Below are 24,892 nucleotides of genomic sequence, written 5' to 3'. Positions count from 1 at the left end.
ACCCTCAGTACAACATCACCAGTGTGCCTTCCCTCTAATGCCGATCCTTAGGATCTCAGTCAGCTTCTCACTCATTCACAGGTGAAGCTCCATCCACTCCAGCCGGTCACTACCACAGAGGGTGATACCTGCTCCTCAGCTCCCCTGCTCATCCTTCCGAAAGGGCCTGTATCCGAAAGGGCCTGTATCCGTCTATCCCAACACTCCAATCACAGTATCCATCCCATCATGTTTCCATGACGCCAATGAGATCATAGCCCTGCAGGCACGTGCATGTCTCTTAACTCCTCTTGCTTCTTCCCCATACTAAGTGCCTGCATTAGCATAGAGGCATTTCAGTTGGGCTGTTCCCTACCCCCTTTCCCCCAGTAAAGCTGTCTGACTGAGCGGGAGATCCTTTGTGTTTCTCTTCAGGTGCTCCTTCTCCAGGCTCTGGGCATTGCTTTATTCATGAGTTGCCTTTTAAATACACATTGCAACCTGTAGAACTTAGGAAGTTTTAAAAATATTTGACTGCCTTCTGAAAATCAAGTTCTATAGCTAGGAGCATGTAGCCACAAGACACCTCTGTGAGGGAATGCAACTTTCAGAAGTCAATCCTGTATTTCTTGAAACTAGCCTGCTTATTAGTTCTTTTAAGCATGTATTTTGAAGACTAATGCTATCTCTAACAATACTTACATTTTCCCAAAGGAAAGGAAAAAATGAAGGTTCAGACAGCACATAAGTAATCTAGTTTTACAACTGTATTAATATATCATTAAGGTAATATAAAACCTTCAGAAATGTAAGGTTAAGACTATGATCTACAAATGTATACTAAGAGAAATCAGTCTTAAACTACCATTCTATTAACTGAAAGACACAGTTACTAAGGTTCAGAATGATATAGCCATTTCCATAGTTGCCTAAATTATAACATGAGAGTTGTGACTGCTTGAGTGCATATTCCTAGAGTTTCAACCAGCAAACTTACTCGGAACTGGTATAGAAGAAAATAATAAGTGACAGAAGCTATTGCTTTGTGAAAGGACATGAACACTTGTAAGTTCTCCTAGATAATACCTATTTTTAGCTATTCCTAAGTTTATATTTTAAATTATTCTGAGTAATACTATTATAAAGACTGGGTATCAGGTCTGTATTTTAGGTGAGAAGACTAAGTCTGAAGAACTTCAAACATAAACCACGAATTGAATTAAATAAAATCACTTCCACTACAGTACAGAATGAACTAATGAAATTACATCCAGTACAGCAGCTGATTGTATATAAAGCAAATACTCATGCTACTCATGTGTGCTTAAAAGCATTTTATATGTCCCTCCATGTAAAAAAATGAAAAACTTGTTAAAACTATAATTTACATCTCTTTATTTAGAAAAGGTAGAGCAAAATATTAATTAATCAAATGCATACAGTATCTGTTCCTTTGTGGAACTACATTTTATTTAGCAAGTGCCATATTGTATCCATTCATATTGCAATCAACTGGCTCCCATAATCTTCACATAATTAATGAAAATCTTCTAATGCCTTGTCCCACTGCAGGGAGATGAGGTTCAATAATTAGGATTATGGAGGTAGAGATTCATTGGAATTACCTGTTTGGTACTGGCTGACATACAAAAAAAAATTATTTTAAATAGAAAAAAATATTTTCTCAATTTTCTTCTCGATCCCGCAGCGAAATTGTGAGGGTTTATAACAACAGCAACAACTGCAGCAGTATGCCATGCTATTAAAGATGAGGAAAAGACTGAGAGAGAATGTCTAAACAGTACACACTGAATACACTAGGCCATATCCCCACTAACTCTTACATGACAAACTTGACTTACATGACAAACAGTCTTGGGGCACATCTCCACTTTGTCCCATATGTTCTAGAGTCACTTACACAAGAGAAAATGTATATGTGAAATCATTCTAAATCACTACCGTCTTTCATCTCTTCACTCACACCAAAGATTGTATAAGGCATAAGGCAATGGTGAAACAAGCCTCACGGTCTTTTACAGGCAGTTTTATCTGAGAGTACCGGCAGACACTGAAACAGAATGAAGAGCACCAAAGTACACATACATGAAGGAATACAGAGTTTGAGATGTGCTCTTGGCATTCCTTCCTAAAAATTGGCTCATGGTGCTAAAAAAATGCTAAAATTAATCTTGTCCACACATAAAAAACATGGTATGCAAGATATTTCTGAATCAATGAGTTGTGAACATATCTGTGGCAAATGAGGTAGACTTTTTGCTCTGTTCCAAATACGTTCCAGCATACATTTAAGTTCCCAGCAACGCTAAACAAGGTTAGCATCTTCAGTCTCTTTAAAGGCAGGCATTTTGGCTAATTGTTTGACTCAGGAAGTGCATTCTCTTCATCCTCAGGTTGCGTAGGCTTGCTGTCTCCTCTCAAGGTTAAAAATGAATATCTCAGCCCTCCTGCCATGCTAAAGAAAAGAGAATGAACATAGGTGTCAGAAATAGCTGATGCACGTACCATTTCATAAGTATGCACCCTTCCTTCCAAAGGATTAAAGAATGCTAGTAAGCATGAATTAGGATTGTCTCAGAGCTACGGAAGCCATATGAGAAGAGTCCCAAGTAGTAAAAGATCAATTCAATTAGCAATTGCTCCAACAGATTCATACAGTTCATACAACCACAAAAAGTAACAACTCACAAGTCATAACTCATATTCAACATACACAACACAATCAGTGTTCTCACTTCCCAGACTGCTTGGCTTTTACTCAAAAGCCTTGCAGCTCAGAACTGCTGCTCACAAGAAAGAATGAACCCAACCCCACACAGTAAAACTGCAGGCACGTTTCTGTAGCTAAGATCTTACCATAGTAAGATTCAGTACCTGAAAACAGATACAAAAATGTACTGAGCTTTATGGGGCAATGTGTCCTCAGGCCAATAGCTTCAAAACTGCATCACTGCAGGCCAGCAGTTTCAAAACCGCACCACCCCAGAGGGCCAAATAAAATAAAAACATAAAACTATATGTCACTGAGAAATCTTCAGCTTTGACAAGTAAAAACTGTTCAGGTTCCACTCACCAAATATTTAGCCCTATGAAGTTTAACATGGAGAATATGTAATCTCCACCAATCAACATTCCGATGTAAGCAATGGATATATTCTGAAAGGAAACAAAGCCATACATTTAGTCAGTTTTTATTTCCAATAATACAACTAATATAAATTAATATACTTTTCTAAGAAAATAGCTATAGCCTGTTGCTGGTCACTCTAAAATCAGTGTTTAGTTACATGAATAATGTGACAGTGAAATCAGCATATTTTCTAAATACACACAATGCACTTAGAATGACTTCCTGGGAAAAAAAGGAAAAAATAATTAAAAAATAAAATTAGCTATTTCATGTAAGGTAAATTGAAGCTAAGGGCGCCATCTGTACTTCTTTTTAATCTTTGGAAGGCTCATTTCAAATCCTACTTCTTAAAATCAGGTTTTGGGTTCTCAAGCATAAAAATTATGATTTAAAGTTACAATAACAATTATTTACTACTGCTTTAAAAGGGTTACCTCCTTAGTTTGCCAGCTAAATATGCATTGAAAGCATTTGGCTAAAGTTCATGGCAGGCACAGTTCAAAATTAAAGATTCTACCCCTCACCCTTCCCCCATCAAGTTTTGAGAGAATTGCCCCCTATAGACAGAGAGAAAGCTGCAGAACCGTGTGATCATTTTACCAACACTTCGCTAGTTTTGAATGTTTTAGCAGTTAGACTGGACAATGACATCATTTCTACTAATTTCTGCTGGGGACTACTGCATCATAACGGGCTTCTCAACTTTAAGCAGTTCAAAATGTTTCAGACTAATTATGACTCAGAAAACAGAAATTGTATTGCTCTGTTCTACTGGCTCAATACAGACATATAAAATTTAGAAGAACACTTTCAGGACCACAAAATGAAAACTACTATATCAATCTTGCTAGCTTTCAAAGAAATCAGCTGTAGAAGGAGAAGTACTATCTCCTTTTTGAGTATTCTGCTGTGCTGGAGGTGATGTTTTCCTTAGACACCTATGAAAGGGAGAACCCTAAGGTCTGTTATTCCTGTGCCTAAGTTAGTTTGGATTCTGATAGGTGTTTGGCCCACAACTGCACAAGTTTTATCCTTTGCTGGCACTCTTACGGCTTCCAAATGATTAAAGAATGCCAATAAGCATGAATTAGGAGTGTCTCAGAGCTACGGAAGCCATATGAGAAAAGAGTTATGGCTCTTATGGCTCTCCAAATTGGCCTATTAAAAGGTGCTTGTGCAGTCAGTGATCTTTCCAGTGCAGACTACCTGGCCTTAACAACACAAAGGAAGTCACAGTGGTTTTAAATTAAACCAATTTAGAGAAAACAGACTGTAATGACAGTTTTTAAAACAGGCACGTTCTGGTGTTGATCAAATTGATCAGAATTTATACAAATAAAAATTAAACAGTCTATTCAGCTAGAATGAAAATTTTCACACAGAGAGAGAAGCAGTTAACCATGAAGCAATAAACTCCATACTACAGCTTAGCCATTATTCTGTAAATATGAATGGTCTATTTATTAGCAGCAACAGAAACCACTTCAGCCCAAAGTAAAAATGGGCAAATACCTACCAACCTGCAATGGATTTGCACCGGGCTACCCTGACTAACCCACAGCAACTTGATAAGGAACAGAAGCAGATGACTGTACCTGATGAAATATGGTTAAATGCACATCTTTAAATAAAAGTGGTTTGAGTTTCTCATGTAGGAAAAACAAAAATAAATCAATACATGCATTACTTTCTAGGATATATCTGAGCTTCTATGAAAGAAAACAAGGTCATTTGGCTGTGTGGATCTCCAAAATGTGTGGCACAAGCAGCATTTCAGTGTTAGCCCCCATTATGAGCTTCCATCTTAAAGCAGGATCACTGCTGAGTCAATGCTCTTTCCTGTTATCTGAGTATTCTAATCTCCCTGTTCTCCATAACTCACCTTGATGGCACCAACTACTGTTGTGGTAAGTGCAGAATTGTAATGACTGCAAAGGACAGTAGAATACATCAAGAGAAACCTAAATAAAGCAAAGGAGAAAATTTTATAAATACTTTCCAGGGAGTACAGAAGTTTCGCAACAATTTGAAACACCCAACATTTTCTGGATAAATATTTTGCTAAGATCTTCAATCCCACCCGTTCCAAACCCTTCAAAGAGACTCTGTGGATCCATATTTTAAGTTAATGATATGCATATACAGAGTATTCAAAATACACATTAAAACGTGCTGCCCAAGCTTTAGCTTCCTAAATGTCAATATTTGAAGTTAGTTTGACCCTTTGGTTGGTGACGTGTGAAAGAGCAAGAACAGGATCCAACTCACTATTTTATTCTTGCCCTGACTCTGCAGTTCCAACAGGAACAAAGCATTACTTCATTACTTTTGAGTACCCCTTACTTTTCCATGTACTTTAAAAAAACAAACACGCTGAAAAAAATCCTATACAAAAGGGTTTACATTCTATCAATTGCAAAAAAAAAAAAAAAAAAAAAAAAAAATCAGATAATCAGAAGATAGGGCCAGCAGAAAGATATTGAGTACAGAAAGTATAAAGCTAAATGTCATGTTGTTTACCACTGTACTTCTTAAGTCAACAACATAGATAGTACTGAAACAGTTATTTGTGCTGTTAGAAATAATTAAAAGACAAGACATAACTGTCAAGGAAAAATATATTTTCTTTGAATTTTAACATTATTGCATTCGAGACTCGCAATTTGAAAAACTGTCACTAAAATGTCTTACTTGATTGCCCTGAGTCCTTACCCCAACAAGCAGGAAAGAAGAAACTGAAAGACAAATAAAAATTTTGTCCAGTGCTGGAAATGTATTGCCTATTAAAAAAAAAAGAAAGAGAGAGAGAGAGAGAATTATGTGCTATATTATCAATGGTAAATACATATAAAATATAGTTATAAGAAAATGTGCAAAATCACAAAATATATTTGTTATATATTATAAATACAAAATGTTTATATTACTACTGGAAGTAATTTGATGCATTTAACTTCAGAGATGCATTAACTTCAGGATGACAGCACCCATGACACCTAGACAATTCTTATATCTATCAGTGCAGCTACAAATATGCACACCGCAAGCAATAATTACAAATACAATGCAAAGAATCTCTGTTTTTATGTTTATTGATACAGATATCAACACTGTGCTTAGTATTATATAATAAATGTTGATATCAGACAGAGAGAAAAGCAAATAAATAATTTCCCTTAAATCTATTTCATTCCATAGGTCATTTGTGAACAGCTTTCAAGGTCTAAGCCTGCATTTTTGAGCTCAAAAGTGGATTAAATAAGCCCGGCTAAGGCCTCCTATCAATGAAGGTTAATAAAAAGGCTAAATCATCACTTTGAAGTCTGCTCCTTAGTGACATGTAGCAAACAAACACAGTGCCACACAACAGCCAACAACAAACACATCACAGATTCTTTTTCATCTCTAGAAACTCTGAAATACACCTCATTTTAATTGGCTAGTTTAAAGTTACCTGTATCAGCGCAAAACTCAGCAAATGCTGAACACATCCCTGAGAAACAGTGTAAAGTCTATTAGTCCATGCTGAGCTGCAGCTAGCTAAACCTCCAGCACCTGAGGTAATGGATCAGAGGGATCTTGGGCAGCTCTGCCCTGGTGGATTTGTGCTGGAGTACAACAACTTAATTGTAAAGTATTACAAAGAGACATTCTGGGGCTTCATTTCTCTTCCACTGCATCATGCTTCCCTGTTCTTCTAGTCAGCCAGCTGGTGAAGAAGAATTGAATAACTGGGACACTCATGCACTGCAGTCTCTACAAGATGTAGTAGCTACTGCTCCAGAAAGAGCTGGAGGAGCAGAAGCAATCTCCCTATCATATAGACAGGATACTGACATTTTGACTGGCAAAAGATACATGCTGTGCATTGTCTGTGATGGATGAAGGCAAAAATCTCTGATAGAGTAAAAGCAAGCCAAATTCGTGGCCTGAAAATCTGCCAAATACAGGTGCCATCTAAAGCAACTTGTTGACTTTTCATTTTTCTATTTTCTACTTTTTTCTGTGATTTAAGCTCTGTGTATCACATTGAAACTAGTTATCATTTAATGGGACTTTTAACGTTAGGTGACCAAACAAATGTGTGTGAAAAACAGGCACTATGCATTTCTCTGATGATTTTTTTTTCAGGTAATTGAGCATTAAATTGTTTGTGTCAAATCAATATGTGAGCACAATGCACTCCTTATGTTTCCCCTAGAACAGATCTATCAACAAAGTAAATTTCCCTGTCCGGTTCTCTCAAAACACTTCCAGCCATGACTGCTGGGAAACCGGCTGAAACATTACAGCTACACAAATTTGGCCCCCACTTAGTCTGTCAATAAGACCATCACCAGTATGTTCCTAAACTGGCAAAAGATCATGCTGGACTGATGTCACAAGAAGATATTTCACACTCACAGCAGACCTAAAGCCATCATTTTTCAGGGAAAAATTTTCCCACAAAGCAGAGCAGTAAGAAGACAATGACAAAATTATGTGACTACAGAGCACAACAACATATAACAAAGGACACTGGAATGATTTATGACACCCACAAGCTCTGTGAAAACTTTCAGTGACCAATCTCAATATTTCAAAATAGGGAATATGTGTCTTTAGACTCATCTTACTGATAAGGAAAAGGCAACTCAGCAAGGCAGTGAGGGAGCCCGAAAAAGAACACAAGTCTCCTGATCTGATACTTTACCTGCCAGGACACACTGCCTAAGGCATTATACTGCATTAAGACTAGCTATGGAGAATCATGCAATTGTTCTGTAAGAACATAAAATGTAGGTTACCTAAGTAGACAGAGGCTAAACAGGAATTTGCTCTGTGCATCAGAAGGACAGGAAGTTGTCTGCTTTGCAGACGACACTAAGCTGGGTGGAAGTGAGGATCTGCTGGAGGGTAGGGAGGCTCTGCAAACAGATCTGAACAGGCTGGACCAATGGGCTGAGACCAATGGCATGAGGTTGAACAAGGCCAAATGCCAGGTCCTGCACTTGGGACACAACAACCCTATGCAGTGCTACAGACTAGGAGAAGTCTGGCTAGAAAGCTGCCTGGAGGAGGAGAAGGACCTCGGGGTGTTGGTTGACAGCTGACTGAACATGAGCCAGCAGTGTGCCCAGGTGGCCAAGAAGGCCAATGGCATCTTGGCTTGTATCAGAAATGGTGTGACCAGCAGGTCCAGGGAGATTATTCTCCCTCTGTACTTGTCACTGGTGAGACCGGACCTGGAGTACTGTGTTCAGTTCTGGGCCCCTCACCACAAGAAGGATGTTGAGGCTCTGGAGCGTGTCCAGAGAAGAGCAACGAAGATGGTGAGGGGGCTGGAGAACAAGTCTTATGAGGAGCGGCTGAGAGAGCTGGGGTTTAGCCTGGAGAAGAGGAGGCTGGCCTCTTCTCCCAAGTGACAGGGGACAGGACAAGAGGGAATGGCTGCAAGCTCCACCAGGGGAGGTTCAGGTTGGACATCAGGAAAAAATTTTTCACAGAAAGGGTCATTGGGTACTGGAATAGGCTTCCCAGGAAGGGGTTTGAGTCACCTTCCCTGAAGGTGTTTAAGGGACGGGTGGATGACGTGCTGAGGGCCATGGTTTAGGGATTGATAGGAATGGTTGGACTCAATGATCCAAACTAGTGATCCTATGATTCTATGATTCTTTGGTATTTGCAACCCTGTTTTAGAGCATGTGGCAAAGCACACAGTGGATTCCCAACCAATTGCTTTATATGAGAGCTCTGAGTTGTATATTAGCTTTTAAACAAAGGCTCATATAAAGGCGATCGAGCAGCTTCAGTTTCTCCTCAGAGAGAATAACAACTACAAGTTCTTACCTGTGAAGGGAAGTCCAAGGCATATATTTCAAATACTAGTCACTAACATGGAGATATGACCATCTTGAAAAAAAAATAAAAAAAAACCCCAACAAAAAAACCCCACCTACTCCCTAACTGAAAAAAACTGAACAAAATACTGTTATCAGTTTCATATACAGAATGTTGTTTCTTACCTTATGAAAATCTCCTGTAGAAAAGCTAATAATAAGCGTTGGAACCACCATAAAACATGCATTATAGAAAAGGACACCATATTTTCCCAGCTCCTGTGAAAAATTAAACATAATGTTTGGAATTATAAACCATTTGGGAGTAAAATACTAAATATTACTTTGGCAGTCCTTCTGACATTATTGTCACATAAGCAGACAAAATATAAAGCACTTCAGCTTAAAATACAGGATTGCAATCCTTGGATTCAAGGTTTAGTTTCCATTCCAGTCACTTTGTATGTTCAGCAGAACATACAGAACTCTGATATATCTTGAAAAGTTTCTATTCAGCACCAACTAGTCAGAAACTTTCCAAGGCATTGGTCCAGAACTGCTTTGTATTAGACTGCAGATAAGCCCCTGTCTGGCCAAGGGACTACCCATTCCATCTACTGCAAACAACCACAAAAGCACAGGGCAGGGTGGCTCCCTGGGGGCAGCATAGCAGGAAAATTAATGAAGGCTGACTCCTACATAAAGCTAACCAATGTAACTTGAAGCAACCTGAGGGATGTTGTATATTCTGTGGGTTTAACTTGCCTGACACAAAAGCAGAACATTAGGGGAATGAAAAGGCAGCCTCCCCTTCCTCTATATATTCAGCCAAGATACAAGAAATCTCTCCAGCTTATCTCTTGCTTTAAAATGAAACCCTGTATTTTGCAGAAACCTGTGAGGTGATTAAGTGCTGCTCATCAAGAAAAATCAAGAGTCTGCTCATCAACAGTCTGAATTGGAAGTGAGTCCTGAGATTACTAAAAGATATGTATTTCCACTGTACAGACTGACCCACAAAAGTCAGTGACAAAACCTCTATCCAATACTTCCAAGACTGCTTTTGCTAGTCTCGTATTTTTTCAAGGCACTGTATTTGAAGAGCAGTCTTCTCAATGTTTACGAAAAGTATCCCATATCAAGGTATGGCCTAAGTCTTTGGTATACATGGGCTTAGTGTAGACCTGCTCTAAGACCGCGAAAAAAAGATATCAGTTATTGTTATTGACTCAAACTGGTCAGGCCTCTGTTCCTACCCCCAAGCTGATTTTACATAAACCTCATTTAAAGTGTGTTTCTAGTCAAAAAAATCATCTTTCTTAGACATATTTTTCAAATTTACAGGCAATTTGGAAAAAAATGAACGACATTGTTTCTCTAAGCCTGGCCTGAGATATAAAAAAGTTTTTCCCAGGGTGTTATGTATTGAGGGTGCATATATCAACTGAAACATGAAAGCAAATGAAAGTACTTATTAATTCCTAACTGTATATTCCTAAAGTCACACAAGAAGTAACCATTACCATATTTTCATAATATTAAAATCAACCCGATCACCCCACAGTTACCTTTGGATCAATTTTCTGCTTTGTGTAAACTCCATTTGCTGCTGTGAAGATATCATTTAGCAATACAAATGTATAGCCCTCCAGATTAAAAGACAGATCAGACCTGCAAAAATAATATTATACTGTAAATAAGCAAACAGTATATACAATGCATTGCACTACCTTGTTTACCTAGAGAAGTATCATAGATGAGGAAATGCAAATCCTGAGAACCGCAGCAAGGCACAGGTTTTACTTTAAGCCTTCTTTGTAAGTCAAGGTAGTTTAAATTTTCCAGTCACAGGACCCTCACAAATGAGTCATCAGAGACTCATTCCCAGCATGCAGTGCAGAAGTGGCTCGAGACATTCATTTTTCACTCTGTGAAAAATTCTATCCGTCTCAATCCTGACAACCTGTCCAATTATTACTGAGTATACATATCTGCTTCTTTTAACACAAAAAGTAGCTAGGGAGTAAAGTATGACTACTTGTGTTTTACAGTCAGACAAGACATAGTGTCATCCTTTTTGTTTTGACTCATGGATATAGGGTAATTCATTTAATAGGACGTGGTTGTATTCGAGTCACATCACATAGAAATTACTTACCTTTGTACAGAGCAAAGCCAAAAAACAAAAGATAACATTATATTTCCTGTTAAATAAAGGAATCTCCAAACAGGAAAAAATACAGAGGAGACTAACATACAATTGCTTAACCTCACATTCAAACTCATTGAAAGTGATTAAAAAAACGGATGTTGCTTAACTCAAAGCAATATTTGACAACCAAAAGATCAGTCTTTCTACCCAGAACATGAATATATTTTTCTAAGATTATTAAAATACACTGATCTGAAATAAAAATAGCATTCCTCACACAGTTTTAACTTGCTTCATTTCTGATCCTGTGAACACGGAACACATGAGGCCAAAAAAGAAGCATCCAAATACTTTCACTTGCAGTTAAATTTTTCCTTTTGCATTCCTGCACCTCCCAAATAAATCAGTAAAGATTGTCCAAATCTACTTAATTCAGAATAACCGATCTCAACCTAGGTTTGCTTGGCACTTAACAAGGAAGAAAATCCTCCTATCATAACACGACTTTATGTAACAAATTAAAACCTTACCCAGCTGCTATGAAAGCCCCAAGAATGATGGCAAAAACGCTGACTATAATACTCAGAGGGTATCGTTTCCTGTAGACAAAAATTAGACAGTTCACATTTTCATTATTTGAAGAGGAGATTAAATGGCTCTCTGCCTGAAAATTTGCAAAGCAATTAATAATCAGAGAACATTTAACAGGAGGGCACAGTCTTGATAATCGTACAGAAAAAATGTGATTGACTATGTGCCACGCTGTCAGAACTTGGCCCTGAAAACAGAGATTGAAAAAAACACCATGAGCATTCTGCTCCTAGATAATTTTAAGAGTAATGATTAAAGGCTTAAAGTAACAGTGCTAGAACAAATTGTAATTTATTGTGTATTAATACTCATTAATAATCATTTACTGTATATTGATACTCCATGTCTTACAGTAATCCAGTAGAGGAAAATCACTACATATCGCTAGTGTACATGTAGTTTTTCATCTCACCTTTCTTATTGAAGATACTGTACAGCATAGTATCTGGGCTATTTTTCAAATAGAAACTTATTTTGAAGTCAAACTGAAACCTTGTTCTGCAGCGGAAAGCACAGAATCTTATTATATTCTTCAGTATGTCTACATTGGCACTGACACGGAGCAGGGAAAAGCATACCACAAAACTATCCTGCTCTTTATACCTGTGTTACTTTAGAAATTTTTTAAGTATTTTTGCACCATTATGTAATGTGTTTTACAGTCATTCCCCTGGACATTCTCTTAGGTCAGCCCCCAGGTTTGAGCTGGCCTGTGAGAAAAGATCCATCAAAACAAAATGTCCAATGCTCTTGGGGAAACCCTGTGTGTCAAAGGAGCACAGATCGTAGAATCATAGAGTCGCTAAGTTGGAAAAGACCCTCAAGATCATCGAGCCAAACCACACCTGTCCAACTACTACACTATATCCCTAAACACCTCATCTATCCATCATTTAAATACCTCCAGGAATGATGACTCAACCAGCTTCCTGGGCAGCTTGTGTCAGTGCCCACTAATCCTTTCGGTGAAGAAATTTTTCCTAATGTCCAATCTGAACCTCCCCTGGTGCAACTCGAGATCATTTCCTCTCATCCTATCATCACTTGGGAGAAGAGACCAACTCCCACTTTCCTCCACCCTCCTTTGAGGGAGCTGTAGACAGTGAGGTCTCCTCTCAGACTCCTTTTCTCTAGGCTAAATGACCACAGTTCCTTAAGCCGCTCATAATAGCACTTGTTCTCCAGCCTTTTCACCAGCTTCATTGCTCTTTTCTGGACACGATCTAAGAGGGGCCCAAATCTGAAGACAGAATCTGAGGCAAAGCCTCACCAATGCCCAGCAGAGGGACAAAATCACTTCCCTGGTCCTGCTGGCCACACTGTTTCTGACACAGGCCAAGATGACATTGGCCTTCTTGGCCACCTGCACACACTCACATTCAGTCAGCTGTCAGCCAACACCCCCAGGTCCTTCTCCGCCATGCAGCTTTCCAGCCACTCTTCCCCAAGCCCATAGCACTGCACAGTGTTGTTGTGTCCCAAGTGCAGGACTCTGCACTTGGCCTTGTTGAATCCCATCCCGTTGGTCTCAGCCCATCGACCCAGCCTGTTCAGATCCTTCTGTAGAGCCTCCCTACTCTCAAGCAGGTCAAAACTTCCTCCCAGCTTAGTGTCTTCCATGAACTTAGAAAAGTTACATTCAATGCCCTCATCCAGATCATTGATAAAGATACTGAACAGAACTGGACCAGCACTAAGCCATGGGGAACACCACTTGTGACCACCCTCCAACTGGATTTAGCTCAATTTACCACCACTCTGGGCCCAGCCATCCAGCCAAGTTTTACACCCAATAGAGGGTGTTCCTGCCCAGGCCAGGGGCAGCCAGTTTCTCAAGCAGAATATTGTGAGACACAGTGTCAAAGTCCTTACTAAAGTCCAGGTACACTGTATCCACAGCCCTTCCCTCATCCATTAAGCAGGTAACCATGTCATAGAAGGAGACTGGGCTAGTGTGGCAGGACCATGACCTTCCCCAGCACTGAGGTCAGACTGACAGGCCTGTAGTTCCCAGGATCCTCCCTCTGACCCTTCTCATAATACACTGTAACATTTGCTATCCTCCAGTCAAGTCAAACTTCCCCAGTCAGCCAGGACTGCTGGTAGATGGTGGAAAGGGGTTTGGCAAGCACCTCCACCAGCTCCCTTTACACCTTTTGTGTGGATCCCATCCAGCCCCATAGACTTTTGAATGTCTAATTGGCCAAGCAGGTCTCTAACCGTTTCCTCTCAGATCATGAGAGCTTTGTTCTGCTCCCCCTCCCTGTCTTCTGGGACAGGAGGCTGAGTATCCAGAGAACATTCTACCTTACTATTAAACACTGAGGCACAGAAGGCATTAAGTACCTTAGCTTATCCTTATCCGTTGTCACTACTTTTCACCCTGCATCCAGTAAAAGATGGAGATTTTCTATAGCCCTCCTTTGGTTGTTGATATATTTGTAGAAACATTTCTTATTATCTTTCACAGAATTGACCAATCTAAGTTCCAGTTGGGCTCTAGCCCTCTCTCTGCATGATCTCACTTCATCCTTGTAGTCCTCCTGAGATGGCTGCCCTTTCTTCCAAAGCTCATAGACCTTCCTCCTTTTTCTGAGATCCACCCAAAGGTCTCTGCTCAGTCAAGCTGTTTTTCTTCCCCATTGGCTCATTTTCTGGCACACGGGATGGCCTGCTCTTGTGCCACCAAGATTTCCTTTTTAAAGAGCATTCAGCCCTCTTGGGCTCCTTTGCCCTTTAGGACTGCCTCTCAAGGAACTTTATCAAGATGTGGACCATTGTCCCAGCAACAAAGCTGTGTACAGTCTCTAAATATATTAGGCTTTGCTCATAATGAATCTCAACAGTAACAACTCAACCTTGACTACTTTTCAAACCCTGAGGTAAGTCAGCATAAACTCTCTGAAGCCATTTCATTTTCGGCCCTGAGGAAATACACTATAGCAGTCAATAGGAATAAAGCTTTCTGCTCTTAAGCTTCCCTTCGGCTAGGATGTTCTTTACACTCATTCTGTAGTCCAGCTAAGAACTGATGACAATCTCACTGACTCACACTTTCCTCACTTGCTTGCAGGAAGCTTCAAGCCAAAAGGAGAAGACAGAAAGTTCTGTTTTCCCTGTGAGGACTTATAACTAGAAAAGAATCCTGGAGCATCCCCAAAAACAAATAGCGTTGATCAACTGCTGCATCAGCCAAAAGGAGATGCCAACCTACTTGGAGACTTTCTGAAAACCTTTTCCCTTACCATCACTCTCATGCTGCCTGTGTTCAGCCATATAATCAGCACTGTTTTGAGACATTCATCTGCCTGTTTGAAGCAGTTTGCAGCTTAGAAGCCTCCAAGATGAGACATAAATCATAACCACAAAAAGTGTTCAAGTTGTGCTCTGCTTACCTGATTCTTGAGCAACAGTCAAGAGGATGAACAGTGTAAATGACAGCAGGTTGATTTTTTTTTTTCCTGGATTCACTACAGTATATGTACCTATGTCTTCAAAAAAAGCTACATAGAATTACTTTCTTTGGTTTTCTCTGTTTCTCAGTAAGAAGCAATCATTCAATATTCCGATGCAATGCCACAAATAACACATTTGAGATGATCTAAACTAAAAGTATCTCGAATTAAAAAAAAAAAAAAAATGATCACCCAAGTATGATGATCTCCAGCAGTAAAGTAAGGGGAATGGTAAACTTCCTGAGCACTGTAAACATCGGCAAACTGTCAAAAAAAAAAAAAAAAAAATCCAAGTAGAGTGTCAGGTTAATAGCATTCTTATATTCTAATTCTTATTTAATTTTACTAAGCAGCAGATGAAACCATTAGTCTAGCAATACGCAACCAAAACAAATTCTCAGACATTTAGCATACATTAAAAAATGTCAGTCTGACACTAAAGGCAGATTAGATAATCAAATAATTGAAAAACTACAAGATTCCCCAGTTGGTAAAACAATGCAACTGGCTACCTTTTAAAAAGCTTCTTTGCATCAGTGAAGTGAAATATAAAAGCTGTTCTCTACCTAGCACACACCCAATTAATTTATTCTATCTGTAGAATTCACAGGCAGGGCAAGTAAACTTTATTTCTATTGTAAACTTTAAGGACATACAATAAACCTGTCTCTGAAAATATATAATAGAACTAAAATACAAAGAGAACTAAAAGCAAACATGCATGGTAAACAAGCTATACTTTCAAAAAAGTACAATAAATCCACAACAAAAAAATAAAGTACAAGAAACATCAACAGGCAGTGAGAACAACTGAAACACAAGAAATTCCAAACAACATGAGGGAAAACTTCTTTACTTTAAGGGTGACAGAGCACTGGAACAGGCTGCCGAGGGAAGTTGTGGAGTCTTCTTTCTCTGAAGATATTAAAAATCCACCTGGACATGTTCCTGTGCAAACTGCTGAAGGTGAACCTGCTTTAGCAGGGGGTTGGACTAGATGATCTCCAGAGGTGTCTTCCAACCCCAGCCATTCTGTGATTCTGTGATCTAAGGTGGGACCAGCTGCAACTACCAAACAGCTACTTTAGAACGACATATGTCGTTCCAAGCTAAGTGTTGCAGTTGGAAGCCTTTGTGATTAATTTGAGAAAACACTTGCATCTGACACCTTGGAAATCTGACAGCATGGCCATATGGACCAATTAATCCTCTGTTTAAGATAACTATTAGTGGCTGCATTAGCAAATTATATAAATCCTAAAATAGAGTTTAATCATTTTACCACAAATATTTGAAGGTATGGGTAAGATCATCCACGCCCTGCAGGCAACCAAACACAGTGGAAAATTCCATAATGTAACCAAATGTCACATAAAGTAACCAAATATAATGTAATGTAATGTAATGTAATAGAACAAAACACAATGTAACAAAATACTAATGGCAGAAACACTGCAGCCATTCTTACTTTTCTGTTAGAAAAATCAGTTATAAACAGTAAATCTAAAATAAGGTTATGTCAGTCACGGGGTGGGGGGGGAGGCGGTGCACTTAGGTTTAAAACAATCTAATAAACTTTTTATTTTAAAACTACAGCTAGGGAGAAAAGGGAAAGAAGAACCTATGAATCAAACTATTATAGGATTGAAATGACTTCTTCCATGATCACTGAAGAACATTGGCTGAAGAGCTACTACGGACAGTACTGCCGAAGTGCTTATGTCTACCTGAACAGTCACTTCAGTGGAACAACTTCTGAATGCATACAACAAAGAGTTGCAGAATCAGGTGTTTAATGTTTTGAAGTTATGAATGCCGAAACCCTGTGAAATTCCATGGTTTGATTTAGCTTACTAACAAATCCTCAGGAGCCTGTAATAACATAAAAGAAATCCCCACAATGCTAGGGCCGTATCCTCCAACCGTGGTGCAGCTGTCATACTTGTGCACTCCTCTTCCCAGCTGTCATACTTGTGCACTCCTCTTCCACAGCAAATTTGGCCATTCAATCTATCACAGCAGGTCCTCTACGTAGCTTACACCTTTTTAGTACTAGCACGGAAGTAACTGTCACAGGGCTATGCTTATCGGTATACAGGAGCCAGTGAGCCCTTCAGCAGCCTCCCAAAAACCTGCTCTTGGTGCTCAGCAGGGCTGTGCTGCTGCCACCACCCCATTACACCACGCTTTTTCCTTATCTTGATGTGTCCTAAACAACTTGCACCAATGCTGTGGCACCAATCTTTCCCACATTCTTCTTCCTTTAACATCTTCGTTACATCTTTCAAACTCTCTGGTTAGGACACCCAGGAATAGTGGGATGCCTGGGTACAGGAGAAAGTGAAAGCACTTTCATTGTCACGAGGAGCATTGTAATCTTCTGTCAGTACAGGTCTAGCTAAGTACCCTTAAAAGAAGCTGACAACTTGTAAACAGATCAAACTTTTGGGTAAGAGTCTCCTAACAGTATCAGGGGTTTAGACAGACATACACCCTATGCATTGAAGTCCCTATGCAGTGCTTTTTTTTTTAGTGTTTATTTTTTACCCCCACAAAATACAGGGTAAAATCCAGTCTACTTATAACTTCTATTTACTGTACCTGAGTTTGCTGGTACTTGATAATCCACTTATGTGGTTTCCAACATAAATCAGAGGCAGAGGAAACAACTGTGATAAAATTAAAAGCACAACTCAGATTATTATGTTTTGAAGTACTGTTGAGAATCTTTATTTGATAGAATTTGATAACTGAAATATGAGATGTCCTTTTAGCAAGAAAGAGAGGACTTTTAAGAAAAAACGTAACTATTCTGCAAAGTGATCTTCAGCTTTCATTCATATGACCGTTCACGAGCACAGCTTCACTGATTTTATTAGAAGAATCATAATCTACCTCTAATGAACTCAATCTCCACTTACTGTAAATGTTAAATCAATTTTATTTTAATTACTACAATCCTCAGATTAATATTCTAATATTTGAGATTTAGGTATAAAAGCAATACTTGTAACAGTAACTAAATAAGAAAGAGAACGGGTGGAATAAAAAATGAATGAGCTGTAAGTGTGCTATGCTTCCCTAGGTACTCCACATACATATGTAGTATGCCTCGAAAATACACTATTTTATATCTACCTAACAAACTATGCTACGCAAGATACTAGAAAGGAAAGATAAGTATTTAGGGGTAAATTAAACTTTACCATTTCCAGCTTTTGGCATAAAAAGACTGATTGCCACAGAAAAACATGGGCAAAACATAGAGAAGAAATAACAAAACTTCAGGCCCCTAAGAAAATGCAGCAGAAGTCGAAGATCCCTTCCCAATATTCAGCTGCACTTCAAAGCTCTTATTCTCCCGCTATAGAAAAGCTGCAAAAGATTAAAACCAGCCAAAGCAATCGCTGGGGAGAAAGGTGGTGTGTACATCTAGTCCCACTCACTATCAGTCAAGCAGAGCTGAAATGGCAGAAAGACAAAACAGATCCTCTATCTTAACACGTGCAAACAGCTGCTGTTGTCATGCTTATAAGTCCTTCAGGAGACGTTGTGTTTGTTAGAGACTATGCCTTCTCAAAGCATGCAGAGGAATGGCCTGCATTTTGTCAACATTAGGAATTGTTTTCTTTTACAGCAAAGAGGAGGGAGGAGAAAAGTACAGTAAAAGCTAACTGTAGTTAACTGAAGTTAACATTTAAGTGAAGGTAATGGTAAAAGTAACCAGTGTATAAAGTAAGAAAAGTATAAGTAACAATAAAAATTCAACCCGTGAACATAAGCTTGCAAAAAAATTGCAATACACTGTCTCTTTTGCAGATTTTTATTTAGAAAACTGTCTTCATTCATAGCATGAAAACACAGCTGACATTACATTCTCTTTCCTCTGAACTTAATCTGTTGCCAAGGCAAAATCACAACATCCAACACAACATCAGAGATCAGTGAAATATTAACTTAAAAACAGTCAAGAATGCCAAAGCATCCTGGATAAAATAAGGACTTAGCTAGTTAAATATTCTATCTGAAAGCACTGAGGACATAAACCAGTCACCAAGTGAAAACCAATTACAATCTTAGTACCAGTGAAAGCAAAAGTTGTCAAAAGGATAAAAGATGCTTTAAAAAGTAAAGAAATTTAAAATGAGCAATCCAGCTGATTCACTGTGACTAGACAAATTCAGCACAACAAGCAATATGCAAATCCTGGATGCTGCAGTGCTGACTGCTCCCATCTTATCCAGAGAGCTCTTCTAAAGCAGATACTATTAGGACAAAAAAGATGGGTGCTGTATTTTTTAATGTCCTTGTACTGATTTTAAAGTGAAGGCCCAAGAAGGGAAGTAGAGGGAATGGAGAGGTAGAAAGGGAAGAAACCTCTTGAGGTCTCAACAAACTGTTTATATGCCAAACTTGAAACTACCCAGTGGGAAAACTTCTTTGTTCGTGTTCTGGAAAAAATAAGGATTGTACATTTTGTAATTGATGCTATATATATTTCTACAGGATTTCCACATGCAGAAATGCTAACGATTTCAGCACACATTATGATAATAGAGCGTTCACCAAATGCTGCAAGATACAGTAAACCTCATACTGATTCTAAGACAAAATTGCACAATGAAGATGCTGGCCTGAAACACTACAATATCTGAGCTCTACAGCAGACCTGGGAGCTAACTCTCTCTGCACATCTCAGCAAACACTGACCCATACCTTGCAACAAGACATAAATATGCAGCCTTATGCATAAAAGTAAAGCTCCAACAACACTGCACGCGGATACAAAATTCTATGAGGATCATTGCTACAGTCATTTTGGATCCTAGTTCCCAATCTAGATTCCTAGTTCCCAATAAAAGACCCTCTCTCATTTTTTCTCTACCCTGCCTCTTTAGACCATAATACATACTTAAGTTCTGCGCAATGCACCTAGCCACAACCTACACTACCTTTGCTAGGCATTATTTTAGCCTCACCTATAGAACATCAATCTTACATTTGGAATCAACTGTTTGTTTAGGTTTTTTGTCTATCACATAGTCTTTTTCTATTGTTTTATCATGTCCTATTGACATTTCCAAACAGCCTTTCATGCTGTGATCAAAATTCTTTAACACAGATCTCCCACTGATCCTGCAGGAAGCTGTATACATTCAGAAAAATACTTCATGAATCTGAGAGTTCACCTAGCTGTATGAAGGTACAGCATGCTTTCCAATGTGCTGTATAACTAAATGGCACCAGATTTCTCTGCAAACAAAAGGCAAGAATACTGCAGTGAAACTAAAATGATCAAATCCAATACTAAATGAAAGATACAAATAAACACATTTGAGAAACAAGCACAATAATTTCTATCTTGTCTCCATAAGAAAGAATGCCATTATAAGAGGTAACATTTTCTCATTAATACCAATCCTTACCTTCACAGGTATACTTTTGTCAAAATCAGGAAAGTGAATAACCTTATTTAATTTTGACACATACAAGATAAGTATAGTGGCTGTCATCTAAACAAAAAGAAAAAACAAGAATTCATGTAAGAGCAAAACTGTAATGTGTAAATGAAAGAACTGCTTCAGAGACAAAATCTCTACATGCATTTGACAAATGCTAGGTATTACATATTTTATTTCAAAGAACAACACAGCTCTCATTGAATAAAGTGCAATAACTTTATTCTTACCAATTTTGCCTGCTGTTTATTTAAAAGTACAACAGAGACATATGTTTTGCTGGCTTGAGAAAATTAGTGGCACTGTGAGAAACAATGCATGCTGAGAAGGAGCTGAGAAAATAACACAGAAAAGTATTCCAGAATAATCAGGTTATTTTCACTCAAAGTGTTGTTTAGTCTGCAGAATCACTCCTACAGCATTTTTGATAATGTCAGGCGGGTGTTGTGCATTGGTGAGTCTGTTGACAATGTAAGGAATGAATAATAAAGATATGAGCAGAATGAAGGGGAGTATCTGAGTAATTACACACAGTAAGAGTTAATGCTGACACCAGGAAGGAAAAAAAAAAGTTAAAATTTCCTTATACAAAAATTCACCAGTTGTCTATATAGAAAACGGGGTGGTATTATGTTCTATAGAATAAAGCATTGTACAATATGATATGCATTTCACAAACCATTCAGGGATATCTTGGAAGAGACAGTCAACAAACAAAGGAAATGTCATTAAGTCTTAGGTTCTGCAAAGAAACAAGGCCATAGCATTGCTTTTACATGAAGTATTGCCATGCTTTCTAGACTTCGGCTTCTACTGAAACATGACATGAGGTTCCTTGAGCAGCCTGGATGTGTGAAACTCTTCCTCTTTCCCCCTCATACAACAAAGACTTTACAAGACATTTTACTCTCTTCAGCATCAAAGAGCAAACATCTTAGACCTGCAGTAATGTGTTTTCACCTCTTCCTCACTACCTCTTAGCTTGTAACCTTGGCAGAAAACAAATCCTCTCTTTTAAATGTATTTGCCTAAACACTTGCTTCAAAGGCTCCTTCTTTCCCAGCCATTCCTCTGCAGAGTCAAACATTTTTCTTTATGGATGGTGTACGCAAGCATTTGAATTTTGGTTTTACTATGATACCTACTAACAACAAAAACAACAAAAAAATATTTCTGCTGCAGTAGTACAAATTGCTCACAGACAAGGCAACAAAGAAACAAAACTGTACACAATCCTACTGAAAAACTGCTGGGAAAGAGGAGAGATATTTATGAGGAAATACACACTTAGTCTACAAATAGAGGTAATGCCTCCGCATATAATCCACACATGCTCAATGATTCTCATAGCATCTATGCACTTGTTAGAACAAATCTTGGCAGTTTTTGAAGACCAGATCTCTTAATTACTGAAAAGTTTTGACTTGAGCTGAAATTTGCTTGATCTCACTACAACAAATCACTCTTCCTTGAGGTGCATCTAATCCACAAGGGAGTAGTGCAGCGTAGCAGAATTTTTCCCCCTTTGATATATCTCTGTGCTAAGATTAGAAACTTAGAAAAGATCAGCTAACTTAGAAAATAATTGGTACATTTAGTGTGCTTTACTTATGAACGTACCTGTCCAACTCCAAGAAACATTGGTGATGGGAAGCTGAAAAGCATAAACAGATATTTACTACTGAGGAAAGAGTAAAAATAAGAAAATCAATAAAACAAACAAAACAAAAGGAAAAAATGAAGAGTTTAAATTTAGCACCAAACTCAACAACTGGACATATGGACTGTGGATGACTGGCCAATCTTTTGGAAGAGTTTCAAGAACTGCTGCAGTCATCAGGAGTCCTAAGGTTTCATTTCTGCAGCAAAACATAAGCTGCATCCAAATAATATAGTATATACTCAGCTGATCAATACTAAAGAGCTAATTGGCTTAGGTGTATTTGTAAAGCAAGGTAACACACTTAGAGAACTCTAACAATGCATACTTGTTTGAATGGCCTCACATACGAATTATACATGCTGAGATGGTATAGTAAGTTACACCTCTTGCACTTGCCCTACCTTGGAAGCTTATCTCCATAGCCCCAAAACACCAGTAGTACGTTTTTGTGAAAAGGAAGTACTTAGCTAAATGTTGTAGAAACATTTATTGTCTGCTAAAACAGCTAAATTTCTATCAAACCCCTTCAGTTGTCTTCAGTTGAAAGCATGGATGCTTGAATGTTAAGAAAGCAGAAACTTCAGCAGGACATTTGAGGAGCCCAGGCCCTTCAATTTTTTCCCTGAAGCCTACGTCAAGTTAAAACAATAAAGGTGCAGCAGTTAACTGCTGTTAATTCTCTGTGTGCACACTGAAATACAAACAAAGAAGTAATTTATGATGGATGGCTGCTTTATGCCATTACCAGCAGCATTTGGAGCCTCTCTGCCCAAAAGCCTTAGGTGTCAGAGGGCTCCCTGAACATGACAGCTCATGCAGCATGAAGCATTTTGCTGCACTATACTGTCAGGAATGGTCACACACAAGCCTGCATCCAAGGAATCTAAATAAAACCCACTTCATTCTCTGTGCACACTCGCACTAACAAGTCCCTAAGGAAGGTCCACATTCTCAACAAGCTGTGTAATGTTCCATTAGCAAAGCTCCTTGAGATGGTGCTTACTTACCACCGGAGCAACCAAAACTGCTATACTACTATTTGGTGTGCTGAGAAATGTATATCTCAAAAGAGAACAACTAGGACACAGTATTAGCAAAAGAAACACTCCGTGTGCACTTCCTTCTAAAGTGCAATAGGAAGGCTGTTAAGGACACTGGAGTCATTACATAGATAAAGGGTTAGCAGCAGCCAGCAGTAAAAGTGATTCCAGGAAACAGACATATTAAGGGGAGAAAAAAAAAAAGAAGGAAAAAAAAAAGCAGGACTTTCATTTATAATCATCAGTGCTTACTGATGAGCATGCTGTCCTTGATTGTCTTTCATGGATGTGTTAGACATACGGCAGGGACTTACAGGGAGCTGCAGACTGTACCATGAAAATCCCGAGAAAACAAAAATCACAACTTGCCTCATGTATCATTTCAGGGAGTTACGTACAGTCTTAAGTGTTCAAACTGCACAGAACGTTAGAAAACAACAGCAGGTTTCACTTTTTTGTAATAGTTTTTTTTTCTTTTATTTTGTTGGGTATTTTCCTTTTCTGATGTTGGCTCATAAGGAGCTAAAACATAGCAAAACCAGACCCCACCTGTTCAGTAAAGCATAGAATCACAGAGTAGTCTGGGTAAGAAGGGACCCTAAAGATCATCCAGTTCCAACCTCCCCACCATGGGCAGGGACACCTCCCACCAGAACAACTGCCCAAGGCCCCCATCCAACCTGGCCTTGAACACCTCCAGGGATGGGGCAGCCACAGATTCCCTGGGCAACCTGTGCCAATGCCTCACCACCCTCATGGTGAAGAAACTCCTCCTTATGTCTAGTCTAAATCTGCCCCTCTCCAGTTTATACCCATTGTCCCCAGTCCTATCACTACAAGCCTTTGCAAACAGTCCCTCTCCAGCTTTCCTGTAGCCCCTTCAGGTACTAGAAGGTCACTATAAGGTCTCCTCTGAACATTCTCTTCTCCAGGCTGAACAAGCCCAACTCTCAGCCTGTCCTCCTATGGGAGGTGCTCCAGCCCTCGGATCATCTTTGTACCCTTCTCTGGACTGTTCCAACGGCTCCATATCCTTCTGACGTTGAGGATAAGCACATTAACAGTGAGACAATCACAGCTACAGGACAATGATATATGGGTCCCAAGTCAACTCAACGCATGTAGTTCTTCAAAGTTTTTACAATCAAGAGGAATTCCGTGGTTCACATTTTGGGTTGGGTAACCTCGGGTAACCTCAGGCAAGAAAGGCGCTGGCAGGGAGGCAATGGGATGGTTTGGGAAGGGCAGCGAGGGGACATGCCACCTCCCCGCAGGGTCTGAGCTGCTGCGAGAGGGGAAACACCAGCCCTTGGAGGGCAAGACTGGGGCGCTTCCCCCTCCTCCCGCGCGAGGCTGTGCCGGCCGAGCAGCGCACGCCTCCGTCCCTCACCTGTAGGCGCTGAGCAGGGCCTTGTTGACCAGCACGATGAGGAAGGAGCACGTCCCGTAGAAAAGGGCCGAAACCACCCTGTGCAGCACGGAGGGCGCCGCGTTCCCCGCCGCTTCCCCCCCGGCGCTCATGGCTGCCCCGGCGCCCCGCCCCGCCCCGCCGCGCCCCCTGCCGGGCACCGGGGAACCGGCGC

The 24,892-nt window shown here is 39.5% G+C and overlaps 1 protein-coding gene across 1 annotated transcript; it reads right to left on the bottom strand.

Moving 5' to 3' along the window:
- Positions 1–1,353: 1,353 nt before the first annotated feature.
- On the bottom strand, positions 1,354–24,835 carry SLC35D2 (solute carrier family 35 member D2). Its single transcript, XM_054054496.1, has 12 exons — positions 24,700–24,835; positions 22,227–22,260; positions 20,574–20,660; positions 17,749–17,816; positions 15,340–15,411; positions 11,632–11,700; positions 10,518–10,620; positions 9,136–9,228; positions 5,843–5,910; positions 5,013–5,091; positions 3,074–3,156; positions 1,354–2,455 (listed from the first exon to the last, which is right to left on the bottom strand). The coding sequence occupies exons 1-12, from the start codon at positions 24,828–24,830 to the stop codon at positions 2,353–2,355; spliced, it is 990 nt and encodes a 329-aa protein (XP_053910471.1). The 5' UTR covers positions 24,831–24,835; the 3' UTR covers positions 1,354–2,352.
- Positions 24,836–24,892: the final 57 nt, after the last annotated feature.

Source organism: Cuculus canorus, chromosome Z, assembly GCF_017976375.1.
Source record: "Cuculus canorus isolate bCucCan1 chromosome Z, bCucCan1.pri, whole genome shotgun sequence".
NCBI classification, from domain to species: domain Eukaryota; kingdom Metazoa; phylum Chordata; class Aves; order Cuculiformes; family Cuculidae; genus Cuculus; species Cuculus canorus.
The sequence above is the reverse complement of the archived record's forward strand: the minus strand, read 5'-3'. Positions and strand labels throughout refer to the sequence as shown.